General features: G+C 31.1%; 1 protein-coding gene across 1 annotated transcript; it reads right to left on the reverse strand.

Moving 5' to 3' along the window:
- Positions 1–301: 301 nt before the first annotated feature.
- Positions 302–21,720, reverse strand: LOC143084899 (glycine receptor subunit alphaZ1-like). The gene is made up of 9 exons (XM_076260963.1): positions 21,468–21,720; positions 9,189–9,288; positions 6,988–7,064; positions 5,743–5,810; positions 4,365–4,594; positions 3,513–3,595; positions 2,814–2,951; positions 1,311–1,795; positions 302–1,067 (listed from the first exon to the last, which is right to left on the reverse strand). The coding sequence occupies exons 2-9, from the start codon at positions 9,281–9,283 to the stop codon at positions 876–878; spliced, it is 1,368 nt and encodes a 455-aa protein (XP_076117078.1). The 5' UTR covers positions 9,284–9,288; positions 21,468–21,720; the 3' UTR covers positions 302–875.
- Positions 21,721–22,967: the final 1,247 nt, after the last annotated feature.

Below are 22,967 nucleotides of genomic sequence, written 5' to 3' on the forward strand. Positions count from 1 at the left end.
CTCCGTACTTATGCAACCCGTCATTGTGTGTTTTGTGCTAGGAAAAAGTTTTGTATTCTAGGTTGTCGTTCATTTTTGCTAATGTGCTTTGTGTATATGCCTTTTGTGCTTCTTTGTTATATATTTGTTCGTTTTTATAATGATTAATTTATAAGTTTATACCACTATGCTGACTGCTGTAGAAAATGTCTGTACCAAGTTAGGAATATGACAGTTGTTGCCCATTAATTTGATGTGTTTTGAATTTACCTCGGAGTTCAGTATTTTTGTGATTTTTCCGTTAATAGTTATACAGAAAAAGTTTTAAAAGGGTGGAAAATTTATTAAAAATCGCTACAATTATCGCCCTTTTACCGCTAAAATTTCCTAACAATCATAGTCGCTGGAATGAATTCGTAACAAAACTAACAAACAAACTTACATCACAAAATAAAAACATATTAAAACAAATAATAAACGTACTACAACATCACAATCTGTAAATAGACATAATCTATTAATAGACATTATTAAAAACATACTACAACATAACAATCTATTTGAATTCATAAATGCTATTCCTTGAAGATAATTGCTAATGGAGTTTTAAGCTTATGTACTTAAACAACTATATTTGTTATGTAATTGTTTGCTACCCTCATGAGCACACTAGGACAGACATGGACATCATTTTAACAGATCAATAATAATAGTAAAGGATAACAAAGAAATAAAGTATGTATAACATTTACACGGAAATATCGTTTTAAACTCTGTCTTATTTGGGTGGCACACAACAGTGAAGCTTTCGATATAAAAAAAAATATTCCTGTTTTTCTATTTCTGAATAATCAAATGTTTTACAAGTACTACTTCCGGTTGTTAAACTATACTTTCTAATAATTTAGGATCTGGATGTAATGCACCCAATACACAACATTAAATATAGCAAAAACCAGCGGAAACAGAATTCTCGATGCCACGTCACAGTACATAGCATACAGCATGCCCTTCTCAAATGCTGGTTTATCTTCTAATTCACTGCGTTGTTTCTGTAGCGTCACACCTGCATCCATCTTTACAACAGTCTAAAAAATAACAAAAGTAAAATTTTAATCCATATTTTCCTAACTATTTTGAAAATGCAGATAATCTTATTTAGGACTATTTACAATACAATTTATAGACATTTTAAGTAATCTATGAATTAAATAAAACGAGCTGTATCAATAGTTTCCATATAAAGAAGTTTCTTTATATTGTTTCTATTAAGCATTTTGTATGCAAACCATACATTTTAAACCAGAATATAAGCATCAATCATTATTTACCTCTTTTTTATTTCCATTTGTCTCATCTGAGCTAACGCTACCTCTGTGACGTAAACCATCTGGATCAGAGGAAGCCATTACACCTTGATTATTTCGCATAAGTGCCTTTTCCCTGACTTCCTTTGCCAACTTTATTAGTTTTTTCATAATGATTCCCTTGTGTGACCCTTTCCGAGTCAGCACATTTGCAATAGCAAATTCAATGAGTGCAGCAAAGACAAATACAAGACAGGTAGCCATCCATATATCTATAGCCTTGGTATATGACACACGAGGAAGTGACGCATTAACACTTGAACTCTGGGTAGAAATAGTCAGAACCGACAATACGCCTAGGGTTACTCTTCCTGGTACTGAATTAACATTCAACCAAAATGAGACCCACGACAACATGACAATAAGCAGAGTCGGGATGTACATCTGGACGACATAGTATCCAATGTTCCGCCGGAAGTCAAACTGTGCTGACAAGGTACTATAGTTTCCTATGAATGGAAAAAATCTTTATATTAACAATAAAAACATGTACCCTTTTGTGTTGCTGCTTGTCAAAAGAATTGAATAAGGTATAATGATAAACTCTGGAAATAGCGTAATAATTAACCACTGTCAGTTATTGGTCATTATCATGTAAATGTCATATTGGAATGGATATCTTTTTGGCGTGACTGGGTTCTTATGTATCTGGTCAATGTGTTGTTATGTTGTTGACAGTTTTTGTATTTTTCTCTTACATCTTTATTTATGTGCTTCGTTTATATGCCATTTAGTGTTTTTTTGTTGACATATATATTGTTTTATAGTGATTAAGATTATGACACATGGAGTCTGCTGTAACTCTAGTTTTGACATGTTTACCTATAATATCTGTTTGTACTGTTCACAAATTGTTGGTACAATGTAATATATTTGAATTGTATTCGACTGTCATACAAGTGAGGGGTTTAGCTAGCTATAAAAGAGATTTAATCTAAAATGTTCTGCATTAAAAGTGCCTGAACCAAGTTTGGAATATGGCAGTTGTATGACATCCGTTTGATGTGTTTGAGCTATTGGTTTTGCCATTTGATCAAGGACTTTCCGGTTTGAAATTTCCTTTGAGTTGGGGATTTTTTATATTTTACATTTTTTAAAAATATTTTTATAGGACTACGCGTAAGTCTTGTAGAGATTTTTCATACTTTCATATCAAGCAGTGTTTTGAAGTAAACTAGTGAATTCTGGTCAATACAAAACACGCTTAGGTTTCAGCTTGAAAAAGTAATATACATGGCGTTTAATTTCTTTCTGTTTAATCCTCTAATCACAATTATAAGTTCATATGCTGTTGCTTTTTTCAATGATCGAAGATTATCATGCTTGAGAAAGTTTTTTTTTTAAGTCGTTTATCCTATGTGTGTTCGTGATCGAAAGGTATACTTTATAAATGCAGTATTTATTTGTTACTTATATTGAAACATGTATCGTGTTGATCATCGGTTAGTATATCTAGATATATAATACCTCTTATTCGATGATCAGAAAAGAAGTTGTCATAAGCATGACCCACAACTTCAAACTGAGGAAGACTGGTTATATTCATTCCAATAGGTTGGTTTTCCTTCGACCAATGCAGATTTATCTGTTGAGCATCGTAACCAACTGAAAATTATTATCATCATTATTGTTAAACATTTCAAATCAAATTTATCTGTTGAGCGTCTTAACAAACTGAAAATAATAATAATTATTATTGTTAATCATTTCAAATCAAGGTTTTGTTTGCCAATTACAGATTTGAATAATTTATTACATACTTTTTACAAAAGTTGTTTCCTTTTGCCAATTGTATGAAAATAAGATTTGCCATAATTGCCGATGAGACAACAATCTACCAGAGTTCAAATAACGTGGATGTTTGCACTTATAGCTTACAAAGATGAGAACATCTCATACCTTATAGTCATTTATAAAATGGCCCGGGTCATGAAAATTATAAAACAGTTAAAATGCGTATGGCTCACAAAATCAAAGTTTGTAATATCATATAAAAAAACCTGTATTTACGGTATGCTACTGTTGCCTTTATTTAAATATGCAAATTAGATAAAAGTCGACCCTTATGTTGTCTGCTGTTCGTTGTTCTCAGTTTCCTTTTGTATGCTGCAAATATGCAAGTTAATAGAGGAGGTTATTTTCGTATATATGTATAAGTTTACTTACAACTTTCTAAGTGTAGTCTACATGTCTGTTTATCAAAAGGGTAGCTATGTAACCTCATTACACAACTCAGCTTTAAGGTCAGTCTGCAAAGATGGTAAAAAAAAAAATCGAATATTCATCCATTTCCTTTTCCTCGATATAATTTAAAGACATATAAGACATGTGTGTTAACTTTTATAGTATATACAAATGTGTTTTAATTTGTTGTTGTTCAGGTGCTATATATTTGATTGGTAACCCTTACCCTAACCAAAAAAGACAACAACCTGACCAAAGAGTAGAAAACAGCTCAAGCTGAAGTATAGATTTTTTGTAAACTGTTTGGTGGAATGCTGGTCGTTTGTTTGTTTGGTTTCGTTTTATGAAGTTGTTGTCAGAATTTCATGGACCAATGTATTTAATTGTTCCGTTGGTTCCTTTTCTCTTTTAACCTTCGCCTATCGTATTTTCTATATAAAAGTGTATATTATAAAAATGTGGCATCGTTGACAATGAGAAAAATATCCTCGTGAAACCAAATAACACAGAAATTAAGAACTATAGGTCAACGTGAGGCCTTCAACAATGCACAAAGCCAATACCGCATTGTCAGCAATATAATCATAGTTTAAGAACCTGATCAGTAGAATGCTTTTCTTACATCTTTTTCACTGTTGGTATTTAAATTTACGCAAAAGCTATTATATTTAGGTATGATAGTTATAGTGAAGCAAAAGATACTAAAGGAATATATAAATCACAATTCGAATACAAACCGACAAAGTCATGGCAAATACATTATCAAACTTTAGATGCTGTTCTGTTTGTCATTTTCGTCAGTTTAACCTTCAATTGAATATGTACGGAACCTACCTGACTGTATAGTTTAGTATACATTTCTTAGTCAATCGAAACATTCTGTTAGGTGACATAATATTGTGGTAAGAAGCCTCTTTCTCGTTTGGGAAAAACACATCCGGGGTCCATAAACTACCGACACTTTTGGAATCTAGTTCAACTTCCTCGAAATCTAAAGATTGGAGGTCTTTCTGTAACCTCATGTCGGTCCACTCTAGGTGTAACAGTAGACTAATTGTAAAATCCTTGTAAATAAATATACAAATATATGAAATGAAAACAGAAATAAATTTACCTACAATAGAAAAATTAGAAAATTTTGGAAACAAATGGCATATTATATACTTAGTATAAATCACTTATAGATTTTGATATGAACGTCACTGATGAGTCTTAGTTTTCTATGTTGTGTCATGTGTGCTGTTGTTTGTTTGTCTTTTTCATTTTTAGCCATGGCGTTGTCAGTCTGTTTTGGATTTATGAGTTTGACTGTCCCTTTGGTGTGTTTCGTCCCTCTTTTATAGACGAAACGCGCGTCTAACGTACTAACTTATAATGTTGGTACCTTTGATAACCTTCTATAGTCTCATTGGCAACATATTTCGGATTACTTGAATATATTTACTCAGAGTAAGTGTGCAATATCAATATTTCCTTGATAGTTAGTTATGGCTTACTAAAGGAGTTGAAGTCATCTCTTCGAAAGTTTTTTACATATACTTTCTTGAATTGGTTGACCGTTATGACATCTTTGTGTATATTTATTAAAATAGTTTCACATTATCGTCCTCTCTTTCATTATGGTGACATTCGTCAATGCAAGTTATCGACGTATCTTACTTTCCGCGTGCAACACTACTGGTACCACTAATGTAATATGATATTATATCTCCCACAAAGGAGCAACTGAAATCATCCAGGTTTAATATTATGTTCGTGTTGTTTGAAACACATCAAACGAATAGATAATAACTGTCATATTCCTGACATGGTACAGGCATCTTCATATACTCTTTGCTTTGTATTTTCAGCGCTTAGGGGGAAACATTTTCTTGTATTTTCGTCTGTCTCGTGTGCGGTTAAAATCAATAATCAAAATATAATAGTTCGATTTTCACTAAAAACATATTCTTATCTTTCTAAATTATGTCAATTTGTTATCGTTTGGATGTTATCTTTTGACAATTGTATTCTCTTTTTGGCTTTTATTTATCCAAACACCTTGACCACTTTTAGTTTTGTCATATGGAAGTGCCTAGATATATTGGTCTCTGACAAATACAAACACCTGGCCACCAAAACGTAAGTTAACATTCATTCACAAAGCAATACACGGAGAACAAAACCTTGTTTTTACGAATTTTTGTCACTTTTTATAATTTATATTTCTTACCATATCTGCCTCATTAACATCATCAAAACTTGTCACATACATATCACAGAAAATATCGGTCTTCCCTCCTTAAAATAATATTAAAAAGAAATGAGATAAAGGTTTTCTATGACATAGATCTTGGTCAACACCTTCTAAATTGAAGCAATCGTTAGTTCGTTATTAGATTAATCCACAATATGTCGCCATACGTTTCCTGTAACACTGAAACTTGTTAAAAAAAATACTCATTTGAACCAAGCTGAGTAAAATATTTGTTTTTGTGTCCACTTTCATTTGAAATAAACTATCCAAGGCAAAAAAATTAATACTGAAAAGAATTTATTCGCGAATATAATCATGGGAAATAAGGGTATTTGAATTATACAACGACAAAAATAAATGACTGGTAGACAGGTTGACATGTCGAAAGGTTGACAATGTGTTAAAAATGTAAATATTTTTAGGGTTCACTGGTTGACAGGTTTTCAAGTCGACAGGTTGACAATGCTTAAACTGTATTACACTTGTCGACCTTTATAGTGTCAACCTGTCGATCTGTAAGTCTGTCAACTTATGTATATATAAACCGATTTACTTATAAAGTTTAACCGATTTATTGCTCTGTTCCTCCCGATGGAACTACAGTACCGTTTATCCTACTTGACGTCTGATCTGTATATTTAAAGGTTGTGTCCTAATCCTACTTATATTAAAAATTAATTAACTAAAATACCGCACTCCAGGAAAAAATCAAACGGAAAGTCCCTCAACCAGTGACAAAATCAAAAACTTAAACATATCAAACCAATGGACAACAACTGTCATATTCCTGAAATGGTACAGACAGTTTCTTATGTACAAAATGGTTGATAATACCTGGTCTATAACTAGCCAAAACTCTCTTTTGTGACAAAAATATGTGAGCAAAACAGATACACACGAAATTTGTAAAAATGTCAACAATTAAGGTACATCAGTGAATATTATGTTATATTCTTAATCACAATAAAAAAAAAAAAAACACAAATACGTCAACTAAAATCAAAATGGCATGTAGACACTTTATAGAAAAAACAAACAGGTAAACATCGAAGACAGGAATGCAGAAATGACAATAGCACAATAACACAATGTAAAAATATCGAACCACGCGAAAAGGATATTACCAAAAACTGGACTAAACAGTAAAGGTTAAATATAAACAAAGCACTACATTTGTATTTGAATTGATAATAGTTCTGATAAGATATATAATAAACGTACCATCTAAGTCATAATGAGGCGGGAATTTTAAAACCTCTTGGTTATCTCCTTTCCACAAGAGATCTACTATTTTTGCCCTATTAAAGATAACAATAAAACTATGTTTTATTACATGAAATTGTCTCACATAGCTCAATCTTCAAAACACCTCATACTCACTCAGATTTATGTAGTATATTTGAGCCAGTCCATGCGAAAAGGTACAAAAACGAAAATTTTACGAAATTCTAAAAAGTGTGCACAATTATTGGTAGTAGACTTGTGATTTATAAAACACATTTACTTTTCCTCATATCCTTAAGCTGTGAGCTACACGCACCTGCAAGTGTTGAGATCCCCCCCCCCACACTTTTAGTTTTATCAAGATTTTTAATGAATTATTTCATATATTTCAATCATTATCAAAGTACAGTTTAAATGGCTTGATTTGCCTATTGATAATGTTAACCCCGGTAGCAGTGGGGATATGGTTCTCGCTTACGATGCAGATATCAATGCAATCAGACCGGGCAACGGTTCGAATCCCGTGCATCGACGGTTGATTTATATAATATTAAATAGCTTAACTTAATCAATGCAATCAGACTGGGCAACGGTTCGAATCCCGTGCATCGACGGTTGATTTATATAATATTAAATAACTTAACTAAGTTAAGTTAAATTTCAATTTCTAAAACACAAGAGGTCATAGTTTTTGTATGTTCCCTCATGTTTTAATGTTGTCTTACTTTCCTTAAACCGGTAAAACTGAAGAAAATTATTGACTTTTGTCTCTCTAGTGTCGTAAAATTTAAAGTTTCTAGTCGGTATAGCATTAGCCCGGGGAACAAATGATTTCACACTTGCTCACATACCAAAAATTCAGATATTTCTACGTCTTTTGCTGTTTTAATTGACAAAATCGGGATAGAATTGACAATCTTATGAATGTTTACATTTATGTAATGTTTTTTCGGATAAAATCATTTTTCGAAAATATCATAACAAACTTTGATAACGTGTCCTGTAAAGTTTATCAAAAGGACTTTTTGTACCTTATTGCATGGACTGGCTCATTTGACAAACATTACTGGAATAATAAAAAAAGGTCAATCGTTTCATCGTGAGAGTATTTTCATTTGATCAAAGTTAAATATCGTCCAGAACATGCATAAACGTCTTGCCATTGAAAGTAAATCAATCGAAACTTAAGTCCATTAAATCACGTCTTTAGATTCATTCATGTCCTTTTTTAATTTTTAATCTCAGACAAACAAACAATAGAGATTTCCATGAGAAACAACTGGTACATGTATGACTTACTTGTTCCTTTATTTTGACAAAGTTTTGTAATTTTGTCTTCGACGTATGAGTTTAAATATCAATTTGCTATTTTGCCCCTAACTTTTGATTTAGCGTAAAATTAGAGAAAACAATAAGTTTTAAACACATGTAAGAAGAACGAGTGGTTTCGCTCTTCAAAGTCAATCACATAAACTGGGTTTCTTATACGAAATCAAAAATAAGAATACTGTGCAAACGACGTAAAAATGGCAAGGAACTATGGTTTGAAAAAAAATAATTCGTCTAAGCTTTCATACCATAGATTATATTTTTTATTTCACTTATGTAACATTATTATCAATATCGCCAGCTGTTACAAAATGAACTAGGATATAATAAATATAAGAAGATGTCGTATGCGTGCCAATGAGACAACTCTCCATACAAGTCACAATTTGTAAAGGAAACCACTATTGGGCAAAGTACTCTCCTGAATAAAGAGCCGTAGTGCACACCGAACAGTTAGCTATAAAGGGCATATAAAATTACTAGTGTAAATCATTCAAACAGGAAAACCAACGGTCTAATTGGTATGAAAAACGAGAAACGAAAAACGCTTATGAACCACACCAACAAGCGACAACTACTGAACATCAGGTTCCTGTACACATGCCTAATCACTGTGGTTGTCATGTTGTTTTACTGCCATGTGATTTAGTTTCTTGAATCTGTCGTTCCATTTAATATTTATATGTACTGCTACAATTAAATATTAGCAAACCGTTGCACAATTCAGTGAATTTCAGTGATGTATTTAAATACTCTGTTTTACTAAAACTTTCACATATCGCTGTCATTGAACTTAAAAAAGTTAATTTCAAACACATTCGTGCTTACTAATTAGATAGTACATTTTAATGGGTATATTGGCGACTTACTTTATGTCATTAGCCGCCGTTACATATATAGCGTGACATACAATACACACCAACAGGTTCCTTATCTGGAAAATCTTGTCCTGGATTCGCGTCATGTTTCCTGTAAATAAAAAAATATAAAATCATTTTAATTCAGTTCTGGATAATTATATTAAATATCAATTAAATGGGATTATTATAATTGCTGTTATATTAATTGAAGTTTTATGTCCCAATAAAATCAAAATGATTAGATACACCCACAGTTTTAGTGATTGCATCGACCCATTTGTTTGAACTCTGTCATATATATAGTAGGCACAATATTGTAAGTACAATTAATTGTGTATTTTGTATTTTTGAAGTATAAAGATTGTAAATTATAATCACTTATGTTATTCCGAATAAACTGAAACCATAGAACAGTCTCTCCCAACAATTTAATTTCAATTTTCATTTTTAAATAGACAATCAGGAAAAAACGTCGATGACGTTACCTTCACATGACAACATTTATTTATGTGCAGATAAACAAAACGATTTTAGCCAACGAGAAGACGTGTTACATTCAAAATAAAAGAGCTTACAGCTATTTTTTTGTAAAGAATAGAAAAGTTTAAAATGTTTGTTGCTAAGTATCTTTTTTATTAGTGGGTTATATATTCGTTCATATTATTTAAAAATAATATTCAAATTATTTTTGGTTTGTAAGTTTATTTTTCATTTTGTTTTTGCATTGTCGAACTTTCCAAGCCTTTAACAATCAATAACTTAAACATCTTAAAGTTAAATATAAATATATATCTTATAACAAAATGTTATGTGGAAATGAAGAATTTTACTAGATCTTTTTGACTTTCATTCCATACCGTTGTCCTATAAGGCTGTAATTTTTGTTGCAGTTGTTATCAGAGACATTGTTCAAGGGACTACTTTCGCAAACCATATAAAATAGTCTTGTGACTTAACTTTACTAAACAAAAGTTAATACATAATAATAAGTAAACATCAATTACAATAACCTGTTATTGAAAAAAAATAGTCATAATAGCATCGAAATTCACAATGTTTTAAAACATTTCCCGCTGTTCACTAGTATGTAAAATAGAATATACCACTGATTATCTTTTCCTCAAACACCAGAACAAAAACGAAACAGACAAAACAAAACAAAAGTTTGTTTTGAAAAAAAAGAGTAAAATAACATAAATGTCAAAGTCTGATTTAACCTTGACTAAAATCAAAGCTATAATTCGCTTCGGTAATTTCATTCAATCTGAATAATACAGTAAGTTCACTTAAACTGTAAGATTTAATACATCTGAAGGAAATAGTTATTAATCATAGCGTGCCAAATATATTACAAAGAATTCTCTGGTTCCCTGGTGGTTTCACTAACCATATCTACATGCTGAAAGGTCAAAGATTGCCAATATTGGCATGGGTAGATTTAATTACTTTTGCAGGCAATTCTTAAATTTCATTTGTAACAGATATAATTATTGTTTATACCATTGGTATCGATTCATCATCCACGTCCTATTGATAAACAACAAATTGCATGTACAATTAATAACAAGATTTTTAGCTGTCACGAATATTCTTACTACTACTAAAGTAAGCGAAAGGAATCAATGAAAAGTTGAAATATAAATGGAGCTTCAATTGATACAATGATATTGATAATTTTATATGGTTTTCTACTGTTGTTCTGCATTTTACGAGATTGCTTGTAATTGAAATGTTTTGTTGTTATAAAGTACATAACCATGTTAATAATCTTCATTATTTGTATGAATCAACAGATAAAAGCCAATCCTATTTATTATTAAGGCTCAGTTTTAAACTGTTTGAAGCTGTTAATTTTCTCCTTGATAATATTTATAAACGTTTCGGAAACAAAGTTATCCACATATTGTAGGTATTCCAATGGGCACTAATTGCACCATTTAAATAGCAGACTTGTTTGTGTACTTTTATGAATCACAGTGTATGACCAAACTCAGTAAAGACCAATCTAAATTGCATTTAATTAATAAATTCAACAACAGTTGGAGCTAAATTGATGATATTTTTTCGTGAATTAATCAAGAACTTTCTAAATATACTGCCAAAATTTACCTAAAGGAACTACCTTTAATAAATCAAATTTAACACGGGAAACTTTATTCTAAGATTTACGATAAAAGGGACTATTTGTCTTTCCATGTGGTTAATTTTCCCTTTATTAAGATGGTTATGTTCCTCTTAAGATCTTACGATGTTTATATTTCACAACTAGTTTGCTTTGCCCATGTCTGTTGTGAAGTTTAAGATTTTAACTAACGTAATCTATATATTACTGGTAAATGATTAAGCCAGGGATTTAGTTACCAGAAATAACTTAAAACCTTTTCGAAATTCTTCCATAGATATAACGATTTGGTTTTGAATTTTGGTTGTACCTTTTTGAAAACGTATCTCAAACGAGATAGCATATCTCATTTTTACGGAGATGTTGTTTAATGTGCCCGGAAATTTAGAAACGATCCTGGTAAACTTATCGATCCCTTGAATAAACTTAATTCTAAAGGTTACCAAATGAATTCAACACTGTAATCAGATCATTAAATATTGTTTTATTGGTATATAAAATTATATTGATTTTGTTATCAGTAAATGTAAAGCAACTAAATCGTATTAATATATACACATACACGTTCATGTATCTACAATCTATCGATACCTGTATCTTGGCATTGCACAAGGTCATGTTTTTCTCTGACTGTTTATAACGTCTTAACACTAAATGCATTGGATGCTGGATGTGTACTTATTGATGGTTTAGTTTTAAATGCATGATTTCTTTTATTAGTTGTTAGTGGCTTTAAACTGGCTGTCGGTGGCTATGGGTGCTCTCGGATCTGTACTTAGTGTCTTTTTGTTGTTATGATATACGAGGCCACGTCCACTCTGTGTTTTTGTTGGATGAATTTCTAGTTGTGTCCAACTGATGAGTTAAGCCTTTTTCAACTTATTTTTATAGTTCGTTCGTATGTTGTACTGTTACACCACTGCTTCAGGTTAGGGAAGGGCTAGGATCCCGCTAACATGTTAACCCTGCAACATTCTGTATGTATGTGCCTGTCCCAAGTCAGGAGCCTGTAATGCAGTGGTTGTTGTTTGTTGATGTGTGACATATTTGTTTCTCGTTCATTGTTTTGTAAATAAATTAGACCGTTATTTTTCTCCTTCGAATTGTTTTACATTCGACATTTCGGGGCCTTTTATGTGTGACTATGCGGTATGTCCTTTGCTCATTGTAGACAACCTTACTGTGATCTATAGTTGTTAATTTCTATATCATTTGGTCTCTTGTGGAGAGTTTTCTCATTAACAAACATACCACATCTTCTTTTTTATAATTATGAATAATATGTTTCTTTCTTTCAGTGGTGTCTATATGATTGTTTTATTGTAGATTGTTTATAAACAGAATAACGCTTAACTAGTTTTTAATTATTCCCCATACACTCACTATTTTTAAAAGTAATGATCATTTTTATTGATAATTCATTAATTTGAAACAAATATACATGATGTTTATTGTTATTAAAAATGTAGGATAAAAAGTCAAATTACAAAAATAGCTTTTCGAAACCATCCAGTGCTCATCAACTGCCAGACTTATGTAAAACAAAAAGTTCCAATGTGCTAAATACTAGTTAATCTTACAAGATGAAGATTAACAAGATAACCAACTGTTCAATATGATAAAAGATGATAGATGAACTAGATTTTACGAATCCAAAATGCCTCTCTCTAACAGTCTAACATAGAATCACCCATTCACACACGTCTATGAAAGTGACCCTCCACATAAATTCAACAAAGAAGATATAGACATTGCAGGAAGAGACAAACAACAACAACATAAATTGCATTTCCTTATTTGTTTCAGCAGACAGATTTGAAAATGTTTGAACAAATGCTGTGTATTAATAACTTACAGTATGACGATAGTCCCTAACGCCGATAATATTGTAATACTTCGATATTCATCAACAACCAGTACATGTGGGTTTTTTTTGTGAATCGTTCAGCAACATTGCATTCCCACTTGAAAAGATGTTACGTAATTGTAAGATTTCTAACAGAAGAAAGAACAATTGCTTTTAATTCAGTTACAAAAAATGTACAAATCATTGATGCTATTTCTAGCTTGTTCAATCAGTGCTGAATAACCTTTCTTCACTTTCCATTTTACAAGAACAATAAATCGCAATTTGAACAGAAAAGATATTAAATAAAATCGATTATAACGTCAAATTTTATATAATATATAGATCCATAAAAAAATATTGTTTACGTCGTTTTCGTATAATATATAGATATTTTTCAAAAGATATCTTCTACGCTTTATTACAGTGGAATAAACAAAGTTAATTTCACCTCGTTACGACTATTTATTTGAGAACGACTTTGGAACATTCCCCAATATCTTAAACACTTCACATCTGTTAGATACTGTTTAAGGCAAGGCAAAAACAATTGTTCATTGCTATTGGGAGAAAAAATTAAAGGTGTTCACGTTTCAAACTACCCAAAGTGGTATTTTTCAGATGACATTCGTCATCGAAATAATAGTTATCAAAGGTACAAGGCATACAATTAGATAAGCCAGAGGCGCGTTTCGTCTTGATAAGACCCATCAGATCAAAATAGTTTCAAAGTCAAACAAGTACAAAGTGGAAGAGCATTAAGACCAAAAATTCAAAAAGTTGTGCCAAATACGGCTAAGGTAATGAATGCCTAAACATAATACATATAACTAATGAAATATTAAAGTAAGACACTTAATAGATTTGGTACGACGGACGCGATTTTCTGGTTTCACCTTCATCGGGAGTGCTAAATTCCAAAATTTTGTAAACCATTGATGTATAAATTGTTTTGAAATGGAACTTTATCACAAAAAGTGTCAATAAGAATTAAACCGTTAAATAAAATGTGAGTTGGATATAAAAATATCAGTTGCACTTTTATTCATGAAGAGATTTGTCAAGGAAATGGAGCTTTTTGTTGTGTGTAATAAAATTATCGGTACCAATTTTCTTGCACCAAATGCGCATTTCGACAATACATGTCTCTTCAGTGATGCTCGTGGCCAAAATATTTGAAATCCAAAGCTTATATAAAAGATGAAGAGCTATAATCCAAAAGGTTCAGAAAGTATAGCCAAATTCATGAAAGGAATGTGAGCTTTGCATGAGGGAGATACATTCCGTATAATTTATAATAATTTCTATCATTTTGTAACAGCAAATTTTATTAACACAAAACAATCCTCTTCGTTCACTTTTTTCTGTTCTTCTGACCAAATGATCCAAATGGGACAAAATATAAGTTGAATACGTTTTACTACACAAAGACTGAACAGAACATCGTTCTAGTTCTCTGTCAACCCACTGTTCTGTGACGTAGTCATTAAACCTGGTAACTTGTTCATCTTCGGTCTGGTAGTTAATCAGTGCGTAGAACACATACTTCTTCAACTTGGTGCGGAGGTACAAAAGGAAGTGCTAATGCTCGTCATACGTGTTGATGAAGTAATAGATCGTTCTTATATTCTTCGGTCAAACCAAGAGTCTGTACCTTTTCCGAGATGCGCTGGCAGAAGAACCATTCCCTGCACCTGAACTGTATTATTTCACTGTCATAGAGTGTTGGTAGTGGGTCTAGGAGCGTGCTTTCTCTGATAAGTGTGACAGGAATAGCTTGGCTTTGATATCTGCATGTGATGGTGGGTGGTTGTGGTCTCTTGAAAATCTGGTAACTAGATTATCTGTGGTGGTTAAGGTGCCAGGGCAGTCCATTTCTGTACATTTTCAGTATACAACTTTTGCATCTCTGCCCTGTTGTCTGGTCTTAACACAATATATGTAGCCTGCAACTGCTAGGTAGCGACCTCTGGCATGAGGAATTAGTTAAACTATTACTTGTGCGTTTGCCATTTGTGCAATTTAAAATTTTGGATTGTAAATTGCTGCTTAATCTTAAAAAATCCACGGCTTATAATGCATTTAATTAAATATCAATACAATGTCTTGTCCGTAGACAAAACATATAAATTATATTGCTAAGTTTCATTGTTTATTGTAAGAACATACATCAAGTTATTTAAATGTTCTATACACCAAGAGAAAGGATTTTTTTTTGGAAGTGTTTTTATTTATAGATTAGTTTAGGTATAGTTTAATCAGATAATATTAATGGTCAAAGCGGCTACTGTTGTTTGAAATAACTGGGAGTTAAACATGTTCTTGTCATTTTCTTTCTCGGATAAAATGTTTGATATTCAATAATTCTAAACATATTTTGTTGTCTTTGTAATTGACCTAACATTTGAAACTGGTGACCATGTCTTGAGGGCAACCATTAAAGAAAATTAGACAGATTTTTAACACCTGGAATTTAATAAAAATATTAAATATTTCTTTCAAAAACTGCATGTAATTATATAAATGCTTCCAGTGTTAGCTTAGCAATGGCTATTTTTCATTATTTTTAAAAACCATGATTTCTGTACCAAAATATCAAAAGAGTTTTTTCCTGATGTTATATTCATTTTTGACTTCATGTGAAACACAAAATGTACATCTGATTGTGTCTAGGCCGATTGTACTTTGGTTTACAAGAATAAAGATATATATAATTACTTTCATAAAATGTTCATATAAAAAATATTACTGATTTGTGGGTTTCTTCTGTCATTGTCTGTATAAATGATAAAACATTTATTTATTATTTAAAATATACTAAATTTTATTTAAAAATAAAATGTTACAAGTTTACTATTGCCTATTTTCTATATATTTTTTAAATAACACAAAAACATACAGGAACAAATTTACTGTTAAATTTTTGAAAGACACCTTATTATTATTAAACAAACAACCCAATAATTAACAAAAATAAAAAGTTGGCTAAATGAAAATACCTTATTTTAAAAAGTTGAATGAATGGGAAGACACCTATATAAGCGTAACTATTCCCACATTTTTTATTCGAACGTCACTGATGAGTCTTTTGTATAGACGAAACGCGCGTCTGGCGTAAATATGAAATTTCAATCCTGGTATCTACGATGAGTTTATTTTCTCGAGGAAGTTGGAAACCTAGATTCTAAATATTTTAAAAATATCACCCGATAATTTTAGAATCACGTGTTTTAAGTTATGTCCGTTCCGAAACACTGGTTACTCAGTAACCTACCGTCCATCAGCCAAGTAGTGGACTTCATCATAATAGTTGTGTAGATTTTCTGCAAATATGTTACTTTAGGGAAAACACATTGCCGATGCAAAGCTAAACATTAACTTAGATATGCATTAAAATGTTTAATGTTCTGTTATGTAAAATGTATATAACAGATCAAATATTATAGAAAAACTTTGAATTATTATCTTTACTGTCAGATAGATATACAGATACTTATAAGTTATATATGTTGTGTAAACGTTGCCATTTGTTGAACAGAAGTTGTGTACACTTAAACAATATTTTGCAACTTCCAAGAGATATGTTTATGACCCAGAAATTTAATATAGGATTAATTTACGGCGACTGTCAGATTCAAGAGAAAAGGTTTTTCTACCCTTTTTTGTATGCAACCGGATGTGGCGTAAACTGATTTGGGGTATTACACCTCTACGGTAAAAAAGGTTATGTATATAACTCTGTCTGATGTTCTTATTTTCATCTTGATGCCAACAAATGACAGTGCTTGATCGGAGTTTCAAGTTTGTGTGTAAAAAATAAAGCTGGTTAATACTTGGAGATAACATTGAAAACTCATTGAAAGACAGCGCGTGTCAATAATAGTAATTTGTACAAAGATTCGGTACACATTTATCTTTTATAATAGTACACAATGCGTTCAAATACAAAACATTCATGAACTTCCAGACAACAGTAAGTTTTGTTTTCCCTGGACATAAAATATTCGACGCAAAACTATCTCGTACCTGGTAATTTGCCAAAAAAAAAATATACCTGCTTCAAGAAGGTTTTCAATCTTTCGACCGACATTTTTGTGTGCAATTTTTCTATTATAAAAGGCGAGTATGCGTTGAATGTTCAGAAGATATAAAGCTAGATAGTTCATTTATTGTTAAAACATTAATGTTTATTCTTGTCATGACTGCAACTACTTACTTGAACCATTTTTTGACTTAGAAAAATAGACTAACGTGTAATCATGAAGAATTGTTTTGTATATAATTATTGCATATAAATTATTATGAATATTTTTTTTAGTGTGTAGTGTACAGGATATGTCATGCATTACTAGTTGTAAAATTGCATATTCTCGATAAATATCCTGCTTAAATGAAAAGTGCACGTTTCCAAGGCAAATAATACACATGTATGGAGAAGAGAATAAATCATGTAATCGAAATGAAATTTACAACATTGGGATGTAAAATACGCCTTATATTAAGTATATTATACGTCAAAATCACTTATAAAACAAAATATTATTTAATAACAATAACTCAGTGTTCTTGTTAATTCATAAAATGAATTTAAAATTTCTCAAACAGCAATCTCAATTTGAAATGAAACCCAACGCAATAAATTATTGACAATGGGTATATTCGAATGGTATTAAGTATCAAATTATCAAGAAGAAATTATGAACATATAATTGAATAAAAATAAAAGTCAGATGTTAAATTTGTGGCCTAAAAGGGAAGTTACTTTTAGGTCAAATCCAATCTACTGATTTTATCTTTATATATTGCTACACATAAAATCTCACTGGTATCAAAGAAATCACAAACAAAAAACATTACGCTATGATGGCTGCGGTCTAAATAAGATTATATATCTGCTATTGCTTATAACTATTATCGATGCGACCGAATGAAAGAAAAAGTCTGAACATCTTATTTTCTTGACACTAATTTTTCATGAACTCGTAACTATATATAAAAATAAAATCATTAAAAGAATAGCACACGTAACACCAAAATATTCATGATAACTAATTACATGGTATCCACAAAACAGTAAGATTGCAATGATGAGCAGTATGTTAATTTATGAAAATTAAAGATTTTGTTGATGCAGTTACGGAGTAATTTAAAACAAAATCGTTATACCACTGAGTCATAGAAAGTATTAAATCGCCACAAACAATCACCAAATACGGTTTCGGCTTGCATTTGATATACTTGGATTAAAGTAATTTGACATGAAACATATCACTGTGTCGTTTTCGTATTTTGATGAAAATGGTGAGTGGCTGTTTAGCTGTTTGTGGCAATGTAAATGCATATTCAGCAGTAGGTTATGTAAATACGAATTTATCACTATGATCTACATAATTTTCTGAGCTCTGCTTTATATCAAATCGACATGTTGAGAGGGATGTTTGAAACGTGCTTGTTAACAATGTAGCAGTCCACAAGGAAGACATGTTAAATTTGACAAAACTAACCCTAAAATAATAAACTTGTATTAACTCTGCTATAAAGGTTGAAAACGTCTTAGAAACCCGACATTAATAGACAATATAACAAAGAAGATGTGGAATGATTGCCAATGAGAAAACTCTTCATAAGAGATCAAAATGACACAGAATAACCAACTATAGGTAATCGTACAGCCTGGTTATATTAATGTATTTCTATGGTGTGATGATGTTGTTTGTCGAATTAGTAGTTTATTAGATTATGATATTGTATAATCATATTATTTCGAGGGTTGTGTTTTACGTTCATATTAAAACCTGAAGTATACAATTCAGGAAATACATTATTACATTTTGTACAATCCGATATTAATTTTGACGCCTAAATGAGATAACAGATACAAAAAAGTTATATTAACGATACTTTGAGGGTTTAACAATAAAAAAAAATCAATCTTCTCTAAAATCTCTTATTAATCTTATCTTTTTTGTTTTAAGTAGATTCTTATAAGAGAAGTATTATATTGCACCTTAAGGTATTAGTCACGTGGTATAAAACACATTGAAATAGTGACAAAGACATTCGAGGGTATACATAAATGAGACAGGAACCCAACAAAACAAATAACCTCCCGACATTTGATGGCTGACTTGATTGGAGAGTTGTCTCATTGGCATTCATACCACATCTTCTGATATCTATTTGGAATATTTTAAACAATAAACAAATGTCCAGCTCCAAATCAGTCTGAGTTTGAAAATGTTTGGAATGAACTGAGAGAACATATAAAACATATGGCATGCACGAGAAAGATACATAATAACCGAGAATAAACACTCGTTTAAAACGCTTTTTTAACTACTTGTATTGTAAACCGTGATCCTCTAAGGTTTTAATGTCTCAATTTGACTATCAAAATACCCCAAAACAAGCATACAACAAATCAGTAGAAGGAAAGCACTACACTTAGCACATACAGGAACAAATAAAGCTCCAACCACGTAATCTATTTAATCTACCCTACATGTAATATCGGTTACAGTACTTCATTGATGAGACCATAAAGCAGTGGCATAGACAGGACATGCAGACGCGAATTTCATCAATGCCTAGGTCAATTATGCACGTGGCAGGGGCGGATTCAGCCTTTACAAAAGGGGGTTCCAATTACATGTCCCCATTCAAATGCATTGATCGTCCATAAAAGGTAGGGTTCCAACCCCGGACCCCAATGGATCCGCGCCTGCGTGGAATTAAAAGATAAAGTTGAACTACCAATTTTTACATGAAATAATGGATCAAATTTTGTTTCTTTTATATGCTTTGACGAAAAGCACTTGATGTTGATATTGTTGTTTGTAATTTGATTTGTATACTATATATTTCCCCCACTGAATATCTCTTTATATATTTCTTTAACATAATAATAATAGCAGCTTAGAAAATTAATTGCCTTTAATTTTTAAGTTGTAGTTCTTGAAATATTTTCACCTGATTACTTGCCAAAGTAGGAGCATAGGCACTAACTAATATCTTATAATTAATATACATATTTTTTTAAATTTTTGTCCCAAACGACCACATAATCATTTCATTTTGTGTATACACAGATGTTTAAATACAGTATCATGATAACCAGAAAATTGTTATAAACGTTAATTTAGTAGTGTAGATCAGAAAACAGTTCTGAATGATTGAGGAAAGATAACATGTGATGATAAATAAAACTTAAATAAAACTGAGAATGAATAGTTAAGTTATTTCCCTGTTCATGATATCGGAAATGTAGTCGGAAATATAAATTAAACAAAATCTTGCATTTTCATGTATCAATTTAATAGCCATTTGCTGGATCTATAATGCATTTAGAAAAGCGTTTGGTCTTTATATATATATATATCGTTTGAAGTTACGTTTTTCTTTTCGGAGAGATAAAATATCTTGAATATAATTATTCTTAAAGTAACATATTTTTATTCGTGATTATTTTTGCATTAAACATGTAAAAGAAGCGCCATGGTTAGTAAGTTCGAGGTACAATAAGCAAACAAACAAGATCCTTTATGCAATGAGATCGTCCCAGATATCTTAGATAATTGTTTGCTTTGAATATCAATGGAAATTGCACGATAAGGTTTGTAATTCATGATTATGTATATACTAAACATGTTAAAGTAGCGTCCCTGGTGTAATAGTTATTAAATGCCTAAACTTATGTATGCTACCTTATACCGATCACTTACTGTTATTGCTAATAGATGTATTGAAACTACAATGCAGGACACATTTCAAATGACCATAAGTTGGTAAGATGTCGTGCAGATGTTCCATTTATGTGTCTATTCTTTGAATTTGATGAATTGATGTATTTCGCGTTCTATATATCTATATTTTCCATCCTTAAGCAAGTTAAACCACAAAGCTAACCGACCTAGTTGATTTGTTGTTTTATTTAGTCATCCTTAACACAAATACATGTCTACATAAACGGTTTGACATCAAATATCAACAGCAACCAACCAATCATTAGCATTGATGCCTTACACATATTTGACATATTTTGCTTTTCCGTAATCAGTCAAACCCTATAAAGGCAAGCAATGAAAGTTCTGTGTGACAAAATTTGTTTTACATAAAGTTAAACAATATAAACATCAGTCATATGTTTACAATTGTTACCATTCATCTATAAAAAGTAAAGGTATAAAAACTAACAGATCTTACGAAAGTTCGTCTCAGTAAAACAAATTATGTTAAATATAGAATTTTACAACTATCAAAAATGGCTGACTGAAAAAGAAATATCAATATTCGCTAATGAAATGAAAAAATATATACTTACATTCATATAAGCGTGTCTATGTTGTATTAAACAATTCCCATGCTATGTGATGGTGATAACAGTTTTTCTCCATTTTCCTTCACCTCTAAGATGCCGAAATCATTGATTAATCAAATACTCGAAATTATAATATAGTATGTAAATATTGTAGAGAAAATGTCTAAGGCGAGAACAGAAATAGATTATCTGCTTGTACAGTTCGATGATCTGTTCTTCCCTCCTCAATAAAGTTTGGTAGTGTTCTAATCAGGACTTTAGGAGTTGTCTATCTCTACTCGATTCTTCAAAGTTCCCTTAATTAGTTACTAATATAATGAATCTGAATATATAATCACAACTGTAGGATTATTCTTCTGTTATTAAATATAATACAGACAATATGTTATAAAAGTTTCAATGTTAGTTTATAGAGTTAAGTAATGATTTTATATTTGTTTTTAAATAAAGTATACTGATGCTATGTAAGGCAAAGAAAATGAGTGTGGAATAGCAATTTGAATCAAAAGAAATGTGGGTTATACGTCAATGAATTAGCAACCCAACAACAAATACTACAAAGATTAATCTTTTTTGAGGTGAAACATTTAAGTCTCCAACGACAGACAGGTGTCTATAATATATGGCAAGTTCTACATGTGTTTAGTGTATTAAAGTTGTGAATATAATTGAGCAGAAAGAATATAACAATGACTTTTTTTTAGTAAATTTTGAATTTTATTTTGAATTAAGTAGTTCTTTTATACGCACTTTAAATAAAGGCAATAGTAGTATACCGCTGTTTGAAAGTCATAAATCGATCGACAGAAAACAAATCCGGGTTACAAACTAAACATTTCTAAAACCGGGGTAAACACTTCAATTTTAAGAGGAAAACAACGAAACAACAGAAACACTGATGCAGCGAAAAACCCAAACGACAATGCAACACACACAGAAACGAACTATAAGATAGCAACTGCCATTTTCTTGACTTGGTTCTGGACATTTTAAGAAAAAATAGTGGGCTGAACCTGGTTTTGCGGCTAGCCAAAAGTAAAAGTAAAATAAAGAGTACAAATTAATAATTTTGTTAAACTAAATGTTTTCTAAAGCCTATATCAATCGAGTAATAAAATAGTTTTCGTTTGTCAACAAATGAACTGGTCGTTTAGACATTTACATTTATCGGAATCATTTAAATGTTTTGGTCTTTTGAAAACAAAACTAACGAAAAAACACATTGTAATATGCTTGTATGAAATATGGACTCAATACTGCTTAATGTTTGAGCGCGACCGGCGAACTTAAATTAAACTTAATAGCTTTCCCCGAGGGTATCACCAGCCCAGTAGTCAGCACTTCTATGTTGACTTGAGTTATCATTGATATGTTCATGATAATAGATTAACAAAACTTTGAATATTTGAAATACTAGGCTTTTCTACTTCAGGAATAGATTACCTTAGATTTTTTTGGCAAAACTTTTAGGCTTTTGGTCTTACATGCTCTTCGTACTTTATT

This window comes from Mytilus galloprovincialis, chromosome 8 (genome assembly GCF_965363235.1).
Source record: "Mytilus galloprovincialis chromosome 8, xbMytGall1.hap1.1, whole genome shotgun sequence".
NCBI lineage: Eukaryota > Metazoa > Mollusca > Bivalvia > Mytilida > Mytilidae > Mytilus > Mytilus galloprovincialis.

Excerpts from the sequence above, each read along its gene's own strand:
- LOC143084899 (XM_076260963.1), bottom strand. The coding sequence starts at position 9,283 with ATGACGCGAATCCAGGACAAGATTTTCCAGATAAGGAACCTGTTGGTG. Across the intron at positions 5,811-6,987 it reads GCCTCATTATGACTTAGATG|GAGGGAAGACCGATATTTTC; the intron begins GTACGTTTATTA and ends TATTATTTTAAG. Across the intron at positions 1,796-2,813 it reads TTCTGATCATCGAATAAGAG|GAAACTATAGTACCTTGTCA; the intron begins GTATTATATATC and ends TTCCATTCATAG.